Source organism: Lepidochelys kempii, chromosome 3 (assembly GCF_965140285.1).
Source record: "Lepidochelys kempii isolate rLepKem1 chromosome 3, rLepKem1.hap1, whole genome shotgun sequence".
Taxonomy (NCBI): Eukaryota; Metazoa; Chordata; order Testudines; family Cheloniidae; genus Lepidochelys; species Lepidochelys kempii.
Window position 1 is genome coordinate 169,945,411 of NC_136382.1, and position 18,550 is coordinate 169,963,960.

Below are 18,550 nucleotides of genomic sequence, written 5' to 3' on the forward strand. Positions count from 1 at the left end.
ACTGTTCAACTTGAAACTTTTAAAAACTGGAATAACAATTCCAGTTTCAGACAGATTACCCTTTTAAACAGTATGTCCTGAGTTTGTTTTTAAAAAGGATTCTTTAAACAAAAAAGTGTAAGGAATTTTCTTCTTTATTGATGTTTGAAGGTCCTTTCAGAAAGGAAAGAATGGACTATACGCTATGATGGAGATTTTTGAGAGTTAGGCGCTAATTCTCCTTTGTGCCTTTGAAAATCTCCCTGTGTGTGCTGTCAAATTCACAAAATATTCAATCTGGAAAAAAAATTTTTTGCTAATGGTTTATTTGTAGTAATCTATGTTACTTGTAACTGTAGTAGTTGCAAAATTTTCACAGAGAAATTTGACTTTAAAGTTTGCGGTGTCCCTTTAGCTCTTAGGTTGAAAAGAAAGGTGCTACAACGTTTATGACTGGGTGGTGTTGATTTTATTTGTGAGTAATTTTGTTTAATGTTTTCTTTTTAATTAAAGAAATGGCTACAAGCACCTGATCTTCCTAAAGAAGTATACCTGCATCTAGCCTACTATGTACCAAAAATTTACTGTAGGGGTCCTAACCCTGCTCCACAAAGAGAAGACATGCTCGCACAACATGTACTGCTGGGACCAATGGAATGGTATCTATGTGGTGAAGATCCTGCATTTGGATTTCCAAAACTTGAGCAAGCAAACAAACCTTCCCATCTCTGTGGTCGGGTTTTTAAAGTGGGGGAACCTACATACTCTTGCAGGTAGGTTAATTCTACAATTCCCGTAAATTATTAATTCTCAACTTTTTTTGGTGGAAACATTTTTGTCCTAATGAAAATGTTAATTGTCCATATGTATTTTTAGTATACTTGGAACATGGTGGGTGTTGTTTGGTTTGTTTTTGGTAACATACTAAAGGCTTAGGAGGAAGAAAAATTAATTACAGCATCAGTATAATTAAACAGCCTTAGTTTTTGAAAATGACAGCGTTGGTTATTTAAAAAAAAAATACTCTTAGATAAAGGGGAAGGGAAGGTGGATAAATGTCAAATCATGTCCAGGGCTTAAATGCAAAAATTGAAATTAATTAATTCAAATGTTTAACATGCATCTACAGATGTCCCGCCTGTGTTCTGAATATTTTCCAATGAAAAGTTCAATTAGTGGTGATTTAGATTGATAGGTAAAAGAAACTAACTTGTTCATCAAGCCCACACCCCCATTCAGATGTCTCTTAAAAATCTCATTTCTGTTGTGAAGCCTACAAGAAGTGAATAGGAGGATGTTACCAACAATATTAAAAAACACACTGTCAAGACCTGTATATGACTTAAAGGAACTATGATTTTATTGTCACCTTGTCTGTCTTGTTCCTTTCCCATTTTTTGCTATGTTAACCTTTGTACATTTTCAGCACAAGAACCACATTAGAATGGTCATACTGGGTCAGACCAGTGGTCTGTCTAGCCCAGTATCATGTCATCTGACAGTGCCCAATGCCAGATGCTTTAAAAGGGAATGAACAGAATGGCAATCATCAAATGATCCGTCCCCTTTCACCCAGCCCCAGCACACCTGGCAGTCGGAGGCCGAAGGACACCCAGAGCATGGGGTTGTGTACCTGACCATCTTGGCTAATAGCCACTGATGGACCTATCCTTCATGAACTTATCTAATTTATTTTTTGAACCCAGTTATGGTTTTGGCCTTCACAGCATCCTCTGGCAACGAGTTCCACAGGTTGACAGTGTTGTGTGAAGAAGTACTTCCTTTTGTTTGTTTTAAATCTGCTGCCTATTAATTTCATTGGATGATCCCTGGTTCTTGTGTTATGTTAAGGAGTAAATAACACTTCCTTATTCACTTTCTCCACAGCATTCATGATTTTATAGATCTCTATCATATTCCCCCTTTAGTCGTCCTTTTCTAAGCTGAATAGTCCCAGTCTTTTTAATCTCTTCATATGGAAGCTGTTCCATACCTTCAATCATTTTTGTTGCCCTTCTCTTTATCTTTTCCAATTCTAATATCTTTTTTGACACGGGATGACCAAAACTGCATGCAGAATTCAAGGTGTGAGCATATTTACTGCCATCTTATCTATCCCTTTCTTAATGGTTCCTAACATTGTCATCTTTTTTGACTGTTGCTGTACACTGAGGAGATGTTTTCAGAGAGTTGTCCACAGTGACTCAAAGATGTCTTTCTGGAATGGTAAAGCTAATTTAGACCCAATCATTTTGTGTGTATAGTTGGGCTTATGTTTTCCAATCGGCATTATTTTGCCTTTATCAACGATAATACTTCTTATTTTATGAAGTGCTTAGCACACTTCCGGTTACTTGAAAAATTATGCTTAAATAAATTGGTTAGTCTCTAAGGTACCACAAGTACTCCTTTTCTTTTTGCGAATACAGACTAACATGGCTGCTACTCTGAAACCATGAATAATAAGCTTATCCTAAATTTAAGCAATTTATTTCTGTTCTGTCATTCCCCTTTTCTCATTCTGGGATATTTGGGGGTCTTAATTTTTTGTCTTTTGCACCTGTCCTCTGTGTCTCCGTTCCCCTTTTCACTGAGCCATTGGAGAATGCTGGCCATTGGAGAAAGCTGGGGGAGAATGTGGACTATCAAATCCACTCCACTATCAGAAACTCAGTACTGGCTAAAGTGCTGAGCAAGTGTGGAAATAAGTACCTACAAGCAGATTTTCTTCTGCCTCACTATTGCAGCAAGCTAGTGAAGGACGTAGGGTCATAAATTGAGTTGTGTGAATATCTGATTTTTTTTCAGTTTGCTGGCAGTTCAAAGGGAAAAATTATTTTGAGTCAACTCAAAACTGAGTTACTTTTTGAATTTCATCTAATTGCAAAGTTGGGGGAAAAGCTTCATTTTGGGTCAAATGAAACATTTTATTTGAGCTGAAACAAAACATGTTTTGGCAATTTAAACTTTTTTCAATAAAAGCAAATGATATTTTGGTCTAGATTCACAAAACTGAGGAGGTGGTGGGCATGGTGGTGCCCCCTTTTTACCCAATAGCCCAGGATCTGGGACTTGAACCCATGTTTCCTATATCCCAGGTGATTGCCCTAATAACCAGGCTATTGGTTATTATGGGATGGGTCTCTGAGTCTCCCCTGTTGAAGCTGTTTCGTTTTGTATTAATTATTAATTGGAGCAGGGACTGGAACCGGGGTGAGGCTGCTTTCCCTCCCGCCCCTTACCCCCTGGTTAGTGTCATTCTCCCTCTCTGGATTGATGAATAATTTTTTATACAAAGTGGAGCAGCTTCAACAGGAGATATTGAGACACAGGGGGGTCTCACCTGGGATATGGAAATCTGGATTCAAGTCCCAGTGGGGAGTTGAAGCTGGATCTCCCACATTCTGGGTGAGCAACCTAACCACTGGACTATGGGGTGTAAGGGTGGTAGTGGCAGCAGAACCATCTTACCACCTTTGGTTTTGTGAGTAGCTCCTAAATACTTTTGTGAATCTAGCCTGAAAAAAATCAAATCTAATTCCTAATCACTGGGCTATAAAGTCATTCTTACTCTTTCTAGCCCAGAAAAATGAAATTTCCCTTACTTGAGCTGATGAAAACTGCCCTGTGGGAATTAGAGTAACTTCTTCCAAACCTGTATTTTCAACACCAACATCTCAAGATATTAAGACAACAATAGCCAGTGTTATAGGAAAGCATGGAAAAATGCAGTTCCTTGATACAATCGTCAGAGAATGATAGTTTTACTGTTTAAATTCACTTGGTATCTTTATCTCAGCAGAAAATGTGAAAAATAGTTCAGGTACACCAATATGGTTGATCTTTGCAGTTTTCAATATGGAAAAGTGATTTGTGCATATCAGGATTGAGTCTCTACTTTTCTGCTAGGGCTATAGTACATATATTGTTCCTGAGAATCCTTTTGTACTTAATAGCTTATACTTCATAGTTGGCGGCAAATGGGGGAGAATAATCTTTTTCTTAAACCCTCCAGGATACAATTTTTTTTATTTTTTGTAATCCATGAAATACTCTAAAAGTATGAGGACCTGAAAAATATTATTTTTATTTATTTATTTTTAAGAAGCTTGTAGACCTGCAGCAATGGATGTTAGGTTTCCATACTTGCCAAATAAATCATCTTTATAACTGCTGGTGAATGGCCATGTGCATTTTTAAAAATCCCATGATTATTAAACAGTTAATTTCCCCCTACACAATATAATAAAAATAATTGACTGCCTGTAACCAGAAACAAGAGGTTATACAAATGTAAGTTATTCAGAACAAAACAGCTTGCTGGGATTAGTCACAGGTTTGTGTTTTCCCCACTAATTAAATTTGCACTTAAAATAAACTAATGTAAACAAAAAATAGTATTGGTAATATTTATGTATATTTATGCTGCGGATCCATGATTATCCCTCTACTAATACTGATTAATTGGGCAAAATGGAATTAAGAATATAGTAGGTGCTTCATAGTCGGTTTCTTTTTTTAAATCAAATAAGGGATTAGTTCATGTGAGTTCTTGTTTTATATTCTTTCCTGATGGACATCTCAGGAAATCCTTAGTTTCTCTCCAGATATTTTTTTAGGTGGTCTTTATTTTTCCGTTTTGAAATCTGACTCCCTGAATCTATCTCAGTGGCTGTCAGTCAGTTGCCTATAGTGTCAATATATCATTGATCATTCTTGTGATTTGTTTTTTTTCAAATGTTTGGCTATATGTAATATACAATTGCCTTGTTCAGCCGTTCACCTATTTTCTAGAGGTGGTATATCCAAGTGATACAGTTAGTACCTGTAAAAAGTGTTTGCCTTCTCTAAGTGGTCCTTGACCTTCTGGTTGTTGTGAAAATCTTGTTCTTGGAACTCATTAGAAGATTGTAGGACTAAACTTAGAAGCAAAGAGTTGGTTCCTAATCCTTTTGCATGTAAAAGTTTCATATCAAGGTGTGATGAAAATCTATTTGCACTGATTATTTAGGGCCATGTCTAGCACTTGCATCCTATATCCTGAGAAAACTTGCTTCCTATACCTTAAAAACAGGTTTGAATCTGGTAACATAGCTGGGTTACCAGTTAATGTACTTGTTTCATCTACTGAAGGTAATATGTACATTACCCAAATGCTTTTCCAGGCCTACTGCCCAGGCTGTTTTTCATAGCCATTCCTGCTCTGGGAATAGTTTTTGATAAGACAATGAGAGGAAATTCTATCCCATTTCTGAATAGCAAACAGTTTAGCAAGAAGGCTCACATTCATGTATTTTGAAAATAAACTGTTGTGAGATGCATAGTTAAAAGCTAAAGTAATATTTTTTATGTTTAATTTTTTCCTCTGTTTGTTTACAGAGACTGTGCAGTTGACCCAACTTGTGTGTTATGTATGGAGTGCTTTTTGGGAAGTATTCATAGAGAGCATCGATACAGGGTTAGTAATCTTATTGGAGTATATGAATTGGGTATAATATTTCTCTTATGAATGGGTATATTCAGAGTTCCAGTATATAATTTATATTTAAGAGTGTGTATGTATTTCAAAATAAAGTGTGCATACGAATATACATGCACAGTATGGTTGGAATGAAAAATGTGCAGTGTAAACTTATCAGACCTGGGAGTTGTAACCTCAGTTTAAAAGCTTAGCTTTAACAAGACTTAGTTAATATTTGAAACCACTGAGCAAATTATTATAGTGTTCCTACACTTTAATCTTAAATATATTCACAATTCTAAATTAAACATAAACTGGAGTTAGTTTTATTATGTTAAACTTGTGGTTTTCAACCTTTTTCATTTGTGGACCCCTAAAAAATTTCAAATTGAGGTACAGACCCCTTTGAAAATTCAACCTGTGATCCACAGACCCCTACCATAGAAATCTGGGACTGAAAACTGACTGAACAGAATTCAACTATAAGTGTTGCATATGCTCAGCATGGCATTGAGCGCAGTGTGAGAAAGGGCACTAAACTGTGGGCTTCTATGGTAATGGCACTTTCAGATTTTGACCTGGAGGTGGGGGTATTCACATATTTTTGATTGATCAGAAAAATGGAATGCCCTTTCTGGAGTCTAAAACTTTATTTTCATGGTTACTTTATGCAGACACTTTAGACATAGTGTGCAGATCCCCAGGGGTCTGCAGACCACAGGTTGAAAATCACTGTGTTAGACATAGTTTCACTTAGTTTGGGCACTATATTTAGGCTGGTTTTTTTTTTTTAAAAGGTGTTGAACAAACGTACGAGTGAGAGAAGTTAGCTTTAAAAAAAGGAACATTTTGGTTTCTTAGATTTAAACATACTTCTGCACTGCCACGAATTCCTGCACAACAGAAATTTGTGAATGCATGAGTAGGGACTGACCAAATTCATGGTCCATTTTGGTCAGTTTCACGGTCATAGGATTTTAAAAATCGTAAAAGTCTTGATTTCAGCTATTTAAATCTGAAATGTCATGGTGTTGTAATTGTAGCCGTCCAGATCCAAAAAGGACTTGTGAGGGTGTTGCAAGGTTATTGTGTGGGGGTGTTGCAGTACTGCTACCCTTACTTCTGCGCTGCTGCCTGCAGAGCTGGGCCCTCAGTCAGCAGCTGACACTCTCTGGTTGCCCAGCTCTGAAGGCAACAGCACGGAAGTAAAAGTGACATGGTATGGTATTGCCACCCTTACTTCTGTACTGCTGCTGACGGGGCTCCGCCTTCAGAGCTGGGCGCCTGGCCAACAGCTGCCGCTCTCCGGCCACCCAGCTCTGAAGGCAGCACAGAAGTAAGGGTGGCAATATTGCAACCCCCCTAAAATAACCTTGTCGGGGCGGCAGGTTTGTATAATTTTTGGTGGTGCCCAGAATGGGTCCAAGTCTCTCTTCCCTCCTCCCCCCCCCCCCCAGCCCCTACCTGCCTAAGGCTCTGGGGGGGAGTTTTGGGTGCAGGAAGGGTGAGGGGTTGGGCTCTGGGCTGGGGCAGGGGGTTGGGGTGCAGGCGAGGGTGTGGGGGATGGGCTCTGGGAGGGAGTTTGGGTGCGGGCTCTGGGCTGGGACAGGGGGGTTGGGGTGTGGGAGGGGGTGCAGCGCTTACCTTGGACGGCTCCCAGAAGTGACCCACACCCCCCTCTGGCAGCAGCTCCTATGAGGGGTTTCCATGTGCCGCTGCCCGCAGGCACCGCACCTGCAGCTCCCATTGGCTGCAGCTTGGGGTGGGGGCAGCACACAGAGACATGCCCCCCTCACCTCCCAGGGCTGCAGGGACAGGCTGGCTGCTTCCGGAAGTGGAGTAGGCAGGCAGGAAGCCACCTTAGCCCCTTTACACTGCCGGTGGTGGTGGTGGGGGCCCCGGGCCCTTTCAAATTGCTTGGGGGTGGCAGGCGGGGCCAGAGGGATGCTCCGGGGAAGGTGCGTGGGGGCAGCAGGCGGGGCCGGGGAGAGACCTGGCTCTGAACTTTGGTGGAGCCGGGCCCCCGTGCTCATATTGGTGGAGTACGCAAACTATGGGCTGATACTTTGAACTGAACTTTGTGACCCATCTACAACTCCCTTTTGGGTCAGAACCCCCAATTTGAGAAATGCTGGTCTACCCTGTGAAATCTGTACAGTATAGGGTAAAAGCACACAAAAGACCAGATTTCACAGTCCATAAAGTGTTTTTCATGGTCGTGAATTTGGTAGGGCCCTCTGCATCAGAGAGAGAAAATGAAACTCTAGAAAGAAAAGTGACATAGATTAGTTTGTCAAGCTGAGTGAAATATGAAAGTAAATACACACAGCTGAAATGAGTAAAATAAAAATTTAAGCTTCTTTAATCTACAGTACTGTTAGTAGTACAGGTGAGTATATTTTTTTAAACTTGATGTTCCTTTTAACTAGCACAAGTATTTACTTAATTAGTCTTTACATATTAGTCCGTTTCTTTGGTATTGTCAAGTCTGTAATAGAATTTCTGTAAAAGTGTTACAGATGAAACAAGTGGAGAGAACTTCTTTTCCTTTCTCAATACCCTGTGATAGCATACTTACGTTTCCTATTGTGGAGGGTGTTAGTATGCACTCTTAATTTAATAACTAGTAATGCAATATGAAACAGGAATAGAGGTTTTTGGAGGTGTAAAGTATTCTGTCAAAATGAAAAGAGACCTGAGCACCATGACTAGACAGAAAAGGAGAATGTGTACTGTGAAGAATCTGTGCATCAAAAATAGGTGTCAGAATCATATGTATTTATGAACTCCATTCACAATTGTGATTTAGGAAAGAATTGTATTCAATACTTATTTCAAGAGCTTTTAATTTTAAAATGAACTAACAGTGTGGAAATAGAGCAGTGCAGTGTACACATGCACATATTTGTCATTAGAGAGACAAGGTGAGCGAGGTAATATTAGACCGACTTCTGCTGGTCAGAGACACAGGCTTTTGAGCTATGCAGAGCTCTTTGGGTCACAACACTGTACACAATTTTTTTCACTATCAACTTTAGTAAGTGTAACAGAAGCCAGTTGTTATAAATGTGGCCCTCAAACTCTACGGACTATCCCTCAGATGTCCCTGTATAGTAGGATGTAGCAGTATACAATTTGTTTTGAAAACTAAGTGTACCGTTTATAAACGACATTATAATGCAAAAATTTTAAATATTGGAATTTGAATAAAAAAGATTCTATTTAAAAAATAAAAATAAAATCAGACCAGCCATCTGTGACTGATTCAGAATAAACATATGCTTGTAATTTCTGTGTTCTATAAATACATCCTATGCTGTATGCGACCTGCCCATGCCTATGCTCTAGAGTTACTTTAACAATATAATTGAAAAAGTGTTTAAAAAAAAACAGATGAAGGATGTATTGACATGTTTTTACCATATTTATTTGAGTAGCATACAGGAAAATCTCTAACAACATAAAGGTTAATGTATTGGTGCTTTCAGTATACATAGATCTTGCACATGCATACAGTTTTGTGTGTTTTAAACAACTTCAGATGACAACATCAGGCGGAGGAGGTTTCTGTGATTGTGGTGATACTGAAGCTTGGAAAGAAGGTCCGTACTGTCAAAAGCATGAACTTAACACGGCAGAGACGGCAGAAGAGGAGGTAGTAAATACAATTTTTATATATAGATATTGTGTAATAGTGCTAACTTAGGACATTGAATGCAGCCAGACCAAATTATGCACAATTCTGAAATTCAGAAGGTAAGGGAAAATAAATCTCTAATCATTTTGTATGTGACTTCTGTAAGGTTATAAATTCACCTCAAAAATAAGAAAACTAAATGCTATAGAAATAATATCTATATACTTCAGTATTTTAGTGAAATGGTGGACTCTTACATTTTTAATAAATATTGGAGCATTCGTAGTGTCCTAATATTTGTTAAAGCTTTGAGACCATGAGTAAACCAAACTGAAAGAGAATTTGCGTTAAATTATTTAGTTGGTTGAAAATTTTGTCTTTATATATTTACTATATCATCTCAGCACATGGATATTTGTAACTTTTTATCTAAAGTAATTAAAAGAAGTTATTTAGGACGGAAGCTATTAGTCTTCTCTACTCAGCCAGTAAGTAAAACAAAGTGGAAGCTTGCAGCATGCTAAATATAAATATTGGTACTATACCATATTATACACTAGATAAAATTAATATAAAATTACATATTAAAACTACTTTGAAAACAAGCTATTTAGATTGAAAAGTCAAGCATGCAAAAATAGAAAAAGCTAGATTTCTGGTTGCCCAAGTAGCCTTAGTTCTGTCCCTTCTGCATCCATCCTATGCACTGAGTGAAGAAAGAGTGCTGTGGGGAAAAAGAAGGGTAATTAAAGACTGTATTGCAATGCATGCATATAAGGGAGCAAACTAAGTTTGCACATGCAACCTAGATTCTGACATTTCTTAACACTCGGGCTAGACTTTGCAACCTAAATAACTTTCTTTTAAAGTAGTTTTTTAATGTAACTTCCAAGGGGTTTTTAACAGGAAAAAGTTTAAAACAAATACATTTTGTTAGTTACAACTGTAACAAACCCCTCATCATAGATCATCAGCAGGGTTTGAACCATGAATCTTCGGCACTGCAACAGAGTTCTACCAGTTGAGACACAGGGCTAATCATGTTAGCTGGTAGCATAAGAAGGACGTTATCCCAGAAAGACGGATGGACAGCTAATGCTGTGTGCTGGGTCCAAGGAGGTTTATGTGGGGAATCTGGCCTGGCTCTCCATTTCTTCTCCACTGGGTCTGAGAGAGCGCCTTCCCTTTTTTGGTGCCCCCAGAGAGGAGCTGGGACATGTGCTAAAGGGGATGGTGCAGGAGTCCAACATTGCTGTGTCTGGTGTGCGTGCATGCGCCCTCTCTCCTCTCCCCTCCCCCCCAACCCCCCAATTGCTACAGCTGCTCCAACAACTGCTAGATGTTTCCAGGTAGTGTGTGGTGGTGGTGGTATGGTGGTGCTGCTGCTGCTTGGTAAATGTGTGGGCCTGACTCTTCAGAGTGGTTTGTTAGTTACTTTTGTATGCTGCCAAAATTTCCCATGGAACACAAGTAACAGAAGGGAAATGGTGACTTTTAACAGTTTATAGCTCTGCCAGATCTGAACAGAACTTAATGGGAGAAGGGAAGAAAAGTCCCTAATCTGAGGGCCACGTCTCTGCTGAATTTCAAAGGCCTGCTGCAAAAAATGGAGATGTTTAGAGCCTCTCAAAATATTCTTGGGGTCTTATTTTTTTTTTAATAACTGAAAGTGTTGGGCATCTCATTACTGTTGTTTTATAAACTTGTCTGTCTAACTGCTCTAGGAGCCTCTGACATATATTTAAAAATATATCAAATCAGAGAAAGAATCAGCAATCCTGTATATTTAAAAAGCTAGGGAACAAGGCAGCCCAAATAAACCAAATCTCCATAATACTTAATATTCCCCAACACTATATACTTCTTCAGCAGCTCTTTTAAGAAGATGTGCCTGCAGCATTTATTATTTTTCGTTTGTATTTCCACATCATGTAGGAGTCCTAATCATGGATCAGGACCCCGTTGTGTGTGGTGTGGTACACAGAACAAAAAGACAGTCCATGCATTAAGAAGCTTACAATCTAAGTAATAAGACGAGATATAACCGATGGATACAGGCAGCGAGGTGGGGTGAGGACAAGGAAACGGTGAGACAGCATTGGTCAGCATTGTAGGCAGCAGTATCAGTGCAGCAGCAGCCACACAACTATTGTCAGTTTTTTTTCTGTAGGCATTATGGCAAAGGAGAGCTTTAAGCAGCGTTTTGAAAACAAGTTAGTAAGGTGGCTTTGTGCATGTTTAAAGGGAGCTCATAGCAAGTGTCACAGGGAACACAAAGGTTCTTGGTTTGAAAACTTAACAAATGGGTAATGCAGGCTGGCATCATGGGTTGATCAGAGGCAGGATAGGGAATGAGATGCTAGGTAGGGTGGGGAAGTTCAGAGGGCTCAGAAAGTGATAAGCAGTTTTAGGCTTGGTAGCATTAGATTTTTATCAGTAAATGTCTATTTTTTTACCATATACATACAAACTTGACAAAAATATTTCTAGCTGTGATGATCAAAATTTACAAATGGGCAATGTAAGCTTGAGAACTTATGAGAGTTTGATATTTATCTTTGTATGTTTTGGCATGTGATGTTGACAGTTTGTGTTTTAACAGTTATTAAATATTAACTACTTGAATCTTAACAGCTACATTCCCGCCTCCTAGTTTTTTGGTAGCTGTGAAATTTTAAATAGAAAAAATGCTGAAAACTCCTAATTTCATGTAACTGAAAATTTTAATTGATAAAAATCAGGAAGAGAAGCTTAGAAATAAACATAGATATTATCTGTCAAAATTACAACAAAAAAATTTGAATTCTGCCATGCCTACTTACGTTTGCTGCTACAAACAAAGGGAAGCCAGGGGAGAGATGCAGAGAGCAGATGAGAAGCCATTAGTGATGAAGGACTGGAACTTCCAGTCATGTTGCCAAGTGACAATGAGGAACAATGGCGAAAGAGAACAGGTGGTGGTCTGAGAGGGGGAACTCAGCAGCAGAGATTAAAAAGAGAGCAGTACTTGGTGAAGACCAAGTCAATTGAACAGCCCTTATGGTGAGTGGGAGAGTGTATCTAGGGCTACAGGTTTAATGAAGTGGAGAGGATGAGGAAACATGCAGCTTAAGGGGCAGATAGGTTATCATGGAAGTTAATGTCACCAAAAATGGGTGTGGGAGATTGCAAGGAGAGGAATAGAGGGAACTCGGAGTCAAAATCTCAGAGCAGGGCTGATGGGGATGAGTTGGGTGGACAGTAAAGTGGAGGAGGAGGAGGAGAGAAGAGTTGAATGCAGCAGTGTTCAGAAGAGGTGGAGGAGTGGGATGGGGAGGTGGGAGGGATTGGAAGTGACAGGAACAGGAGATCAGAAGACCAGCATCTTCACCATGGTGTGATCCAGAGTGGGGAGTGAAAGAGAAGGAGAGGCCTTCATAAGAGAAGGCAGTTGTATGGGCATTGTCAAAGGAAGGGATCCAGGTCACTGAGAGAGGCAGGAGCTGGAGGGAATAACCTATGAAGAGGCTGTGGATTGCTGTGATCTTTTTAGAGATGGATAGCTAGAGAAGAGGAGGGAGGTTAGGAATAGTGGCACAAGACGGGTAGAGATGGTGGTGGGGACAGGTGAGGGGATATAGTGCCAGAGTTGTCGTCAGAGGTGATGAGGACTTTCAGATTTGGGACCTAGATTTCTGCTGTTTGTGGAGGGAATTAGATAGGGTGGAGAGGGGCAGAGATGTAGGTAAAGATGGTAGAACTGTAGAGGGAGTGAGGGTAACCAGGAGGAGTTGTTGATGGTAGTGGGAGAAAAAGGAGGAGGAGAATAATGATGCAAAAAAGAGATGTGGTGACAGCTGTGGGTGAGTGGCAGATGGTCTGAAGTTTAATAGATCCTGGGGTATTTTGGACCTGGGGGAGGACAAGGAGTGCATTCCAAAGGAGAGCTAGATAGATTCATGGAAAATAGATCCATCAATGGCTATTAGCCAGGATGAGCAGGAATGGTGTCCCTAGCCTCTGTTTGCCAGAAGCTGGGATTGGGTGACAGGGCATGGATCACTTGATGATAACCTGTCTGTTAATTCCCTCTGGGGCACTTGCCATTGGCCACTGTCAGAGGACAGGATACTGGGCTTGATGGACCTTTGGTTTGACCCAATATGGCCGTTCTTATGGAATGTACTTTTTTTATGACACATGAATTTCTTAAAACTGAAAACTGCAATAATATGATACCCATCAGCCCTGCATAAAACTAATAAATCAATCATCTGGAGCTTTCTGAAGTTAAATTAGTTCATGGAAAAATTGGCTCTGTTTATCTTGAGGCTATTTTAATTCTCCTAATGGGGAGAAGAGGTTGTGTGGTGGTTTTTGTTTTGTTTTGTTTTTTTTGTTTGTTTTTTAATGAAAGGAGAAAGCACATGAGCCAGGAAAATAAGAGAAAAATGGTTATTGGAAAGTCACTATATCTGCATTAAGCCTCAATTTTAATAGATTATTTTCAGGAGCCAAAAAGAATATAACATCTGACTGACCTATCATGCATTATTTGTTTACTTAAATACACATTTTTAACTTAAGTCCAGGCTGTGGAGGTTTATTAAGTGGTTCCTAATTTTTGTTTCTATGTCCACTATGTGTGTGTGTTCTTCAAAAGGCTGCCTATATATATATAAAAACACATTGACCAGCCTTTGAAACCAAAAATACATCACTCAATTCTGATGACGAAAGGCTAGATTCTTCCACCTTCCTTAGATCTGGTAGAATAAGCGTGGCAGAATGTGGTGCTATGGCCTTGTAAACATAAAGACTATGATATTTTTTAGCTAAATATTTAAAGTGACTTCTGTGCAAAGGAAGCAACTCTTTTGCTGGTCTTTATCAGTCACACAGCTGATAACTGTTTAGTTTTCAATAAAATCCTAACAGTTCTGATGACATAGATTCTAAAATAAACGTGTAATTGTATCTATGTGCATAGTACAGAGTTACTAACTGGTACAAATTTCTTACATGGTCACACTGGCATGTTTGATACAAAGAAGTAGATACATAAGTGATAAGTCAGGCCTGATGTAATAGGATCTGTAACAATTATGTTCCCACTTATATATAATTTCTTTTTAAAAAGGATAACTTGCAAACATGGTGTTAATCTTAATTGTATGCTGGATACCCCAAATTGCCAAGATTATGAGGGTCATTCAGCACAAATTTATTTAAAATATCTTCAATTTTTGTTTTTGTTCAGTGAGTTGGTCCCCCTGAAATCTGGTCTGGTCAAGCCTTGCTCTGCACTTGCAGCATGCAGCAAGCTATATTGTCTCAATTACCATGGAAGTCCGTTATAGACTGGCTCCATGCTAGAGGGAAGATGAAACACTGGAGAGTTAGTGCATGGTGTGGTTTTACCATTTAAAAAACAAAACAAAAAAACTGCACTTTTTTTTACCCTTTGGATTGTAAAATAATTTTAAAAGGTAGTAAAATAGCACCATGTGCTCCAGAGGCTTTCTATCTGATGCCTATGCCTCTCAGGAGGCTACCTTTGCTCCAGTGAAGTTCTCTGGTACATCAAGTTGCATTCTGATGCATATGGTTGTGGAGTAGGAGTAGATAGCGGTTACTCCAGGGAATCTGAAATCATGAGTGGGCAAATACAACTTTTGAATCTTTGCTGTGCTCAACATCCTTCTTACTTTTCCTATTTTCAGACTGATGACATAACCTTAAAGATGGTTAATAATAAAATATCTATGGGTCACCTTTAAAATGTCATTTTATTTCAATATCCTTTCCTTCTCATGTGGACCATGCGCTCCTTTTAAGGAACAACCTAAATTTTCAGCATCGATGACATCACCAAACTAGTGTGCACTGCTTTCCAAAGTCAAGTTGTACTGCTTCTCACTCACTTATCTTAATTTATTATTATTATTTATTATTGTAATGACAGATTGGCTAAGGTTAACAGTTGCTTGGTCTTCATGTGTTTAATGCTACTTATCAGGAGGAGGTAAAAACTCTTATAAAAATTTGCTTTGGAGTAAAACTTGTCAAGAAGAAGGAGGGGAGACAGGGAATTGGTTTGCTAGTCCTGAAGGAACAGTTTGATTTTTTGCAAACGTTATTTCTAGTTTAAGATTCCAAGTTCTCAGTCATAAAGCTCTAAAAGGATTTCAGTTAAATAAACAAGCTGAAATGTGATTGTTCTACACTAGTTTCTAATCACTTGTTTTGTCCAAAAATAGAACCATTATCTGCTAATTTTAGTTGCCAGTCTGTCTTGTGCTATAGTTCGAGCAATGGCATTGCACTGCTGGGGGCTCAGTGAACCAGCTTCATATTCTTTTGGGTTTTATTCTGTTTTCCTGTTAAGTTATGAAGATGCAGTAACAGTTTAAAATAAATCAGGGATGTTTTGGGTGCAAGCAGTCATTCTCCATTTCCTTTTCCACCCCTCCCTCCCCCATTGTCATTTAATTCCTTAGTGTAGATGACACCTACAAATTTGGACCATTTCTATTTTTCACATGCATATGGGGGGAATTCAGTACCTATTTCCCACCAGGCTATAATCACTTCAGTGAGCCATTATAATCAAACTGGCATTCTTCAGGTTTTGTGGAATTCATGCATGCTTTACAGACTTTTTTCTGCACTGAATTTCTACTTTTGAAAATAAATTAGTAAGGTATGCATAACTAGTGAATGGCTGTAATTTTAAATTCAACTGTGGCATTAAATGGGATAGTATAAATTTAGTATTTATGTGTTTTGCATTTTGGTGTAAACTTTTAGTTTAGATGTGGCCATCGAATACCACCATATCTTAGAAATATTTAACAAGAAATCATCATATGGTTACACAGAAACAGGCAAGAGGGAGAGGAGTGAAATATACTATTTTGGCACCTGGAATCTTGTTTACAGTTTGTAAGTACTATAACTAGTGTGAATACAAAATTTGACAAAAGGAGGTGTGGCTTTGATAATTGTTGATACTATAACTCACTAAGTTAAGTGAAATATGAATAATGAAATGTCCAATACAAGCAGGATAATGATGGTTTGAGCCCAAACTCAAATGGTTCTTGTTATTATTGCTCATTTTCTTTGTTTAATTTTCCTATAATGTTTTTCTACTATCTCACTACAATCAATTTCACTTTTCAGGATCCTCTGGTGCATTTATCGGAAGATATGATAGCAAGAGCTTATAACATTTTTGCTATCATGTTTCAATATGCAGTAGATATATTAACATGGGAAAAAGAAAATGAATTGCCACCTGGTTTAGAGACTGTGTAAGTATATTCTTTGTGTTTGAGGTTTTCAAGACGTGCAGGTGTTTAAAGTATAAAACTTAAATGCTCACTTTAGTCTACATCAGTGATACTTGGACTGCGGCTCGCGAGCTGCAAGTGGCTCTTTAACGTGTCTTCTGCGCCTCTTTGCAGCACATGGTATTAAAACACTGATTTAATTATTAACGAGTCAGGATGTTTTTACTATGTTATTAACAAATTAAGTTATCAACTTGCACTAAGTTATTAACTTATTTGCTGTAAATATGAATAGTACTATAGTAAATGAAACAATGAAGTCACACTACTGTGGCTATTTTGAGTAAGCTCATCACTAATTTGGCTCCTGAACCACTGAGGTCTGTATCACCATGCTGTCTTCCTTTAACTCCAATAGGAAGATGATGTAGACAAGTGTCTTTCAAAACATTTTACAGTTGGGATCATACAATGGATCATCTCTCTTCCTTTTCCTGCTTGCACAGACCATCTCCAGTGTTGTCTGGTGCTCAGATAATATCCTTGTAGCAGCTACAATTGTTTACGAGGAAAAATAGTATTTAATTCTATGTATCATCTTAAAACAAGTAGGGCAGGTTGATGCCACTTGACCAACCAGCTCTCTTCAAACCCACTGTTGGTCCGTGAATTACAACTTGGGAATTATCACTCTAGAGTGAAATAAATAGCACAAGGAATAAAACATCTTTATTTAAAATTTGATTCTACTACAGTAGTTTCTTTTAGTTCTGCTTTGTGTGGGAAAATACTGTAAATGGTGGAAGTTATAGAATTATATTTAACACTGATTTACATTTTTTTGATAAAAGTATGGAGAACTCGTCTAATGGCTTAATTGGTTTAGTATCTTATGTTATGAAGTGGTAAACATAGATTTGCAAAAGACTTCTGGATTCTGGTTGCTTGGTGGAGAGAGACCATTAGGGAGACCTAGAAAAGAAAGGGGTAGGAAAATAACGCCAAAGCTATGGGAGAATATTGTATAACAAGTATGATAGATAATTTTTCCTTACTAGAAAATGGCTAGCCCAGAATAAAAAAAGTGCACAGAAGTAAAGTCAGGAATTGTCAGACTAACTTAATACGCTGCATCTTTACTGACTAGGAGCTTAATCCTTCAAGGTGCTGAGCACTCCTGTAAGGTGCAGAATGCCTTTAACTCCCACTGAAGTCAGTGGGAGTAGAAGGCACTCATCAGCTTCAGGATAAAGCCGTGTTGATTTACATCATGAGTGCCAGGGTTAACCCAAGCTTAGATATTCGGCTTGTTGGAAATTATTAAAATTAAAAATAGATTAGAAGCTTAGTACTTAATTATATAAATGTGGTCTTTATTTTATAGTGAGAAGAGTGACACTTACTACTGCATGCTTTTTAATGATGAAGTCCACACGTATGAACAAGTTATATACACTCTCCAGAAAGCTGTCAACTGTACACAGAAAGAGGCCATTGGATTTGCAACAACAGTAGACAGAGATGTAAGTAACTTCCTTGCTGGAACTTGAATTAAAAGTAAGGTCAGGGTGAATATATATGACTAAACTTAGTGCTTTTTACCTTTAAAGTGGTTGTGAGTCTTCCCAGTATTCTTTCTCTCCTTTCACCCCTTGGCAGATAAAAGGCTTTCAGGAGGGGATAGAGAAGAGCTGGCAGTTTCACAGCAGCTGGAGAGAGCAGGGAGTTTAGCACCGAGTTGACTTTACCTTAAGGGGCCCACTGATCTCCTCAAGATCACCATCCTAGCTCTGCACATCCCACAGCTGATTGTGTGTGTTTGAGGATGGAATTCTTTTCTTCCAGGATACATTTGTGCCTCATTTCTACATCAAACCATTGGCCATCTCCTTCAGGGAAGGCACTTCCTCAATGTCCTTCTTTCAGACTGTTCTTTGCTGATGCGAAGTGAGAGAGTCAGTTTGGGGCCTCAAAATGTCTAAAGTTAAACATGACTTTTTTCAGTTGTTCTCCCTGTCCCAGATAATATTTTTGTAAATCATTGGTTAGGCATCATATAACTTAAAAGGGACACTCCTCTGGTTAGGCGTAAAAAGTGCCGGACTTTTCCCATATTGTATGTCCACAATGCAAGCTTTTTTTTTTTTTTTTTTAAACAACGGAACCTTGCTGCATGGTAAGAGACTGACACCTGAATTG

The 18,550-nt window shown here is 38.7% G+C and overlaps 1 protein-coding gene across 8 annotated transcripts in view; it reads left to right on the forward strand.

Moving 5' to 3' along the window:
• Positions 1 to 18,550, forward strand: part of UBR2 (ubiquitin protein ligase E3 component n-recognin 2) — a 106,114-nt gene that overhangs the window by 4,119 nt on the left and 83,445 nt on the right. For 7 of the 8 annotated variants that reach the window (XM_073339013.2, XM_073339018.2, XM_073339011.2 and 4 more), the window contains exons 2-6: positions 493 to 752; positions 5,359 to 5,437; positions 8,982 to 9,095; positions 16,242 to 16,372; positions 17,736 to 17,874. In XM_073339013.2, coding sequence (XP_073195114.1) covers positions 493 to 752; positions 5,359 to 5,437; positions 8,982 to 9,095; positions 16,242 to 16,372; positions 17,736 to 17,874 — 723 coding nt within the window. Of the gene's footprint in view, positions 1 to 492; positions 753 to 5,358; positions 5,438 to 8,928; positions 9,096 to 16,241; positions 16,373 to 17,735; positions 17,875 to 18,550 lie in introns of those variants that run through there. The other variant, XM_073339014.2, reaches the window with a different exon arrangement.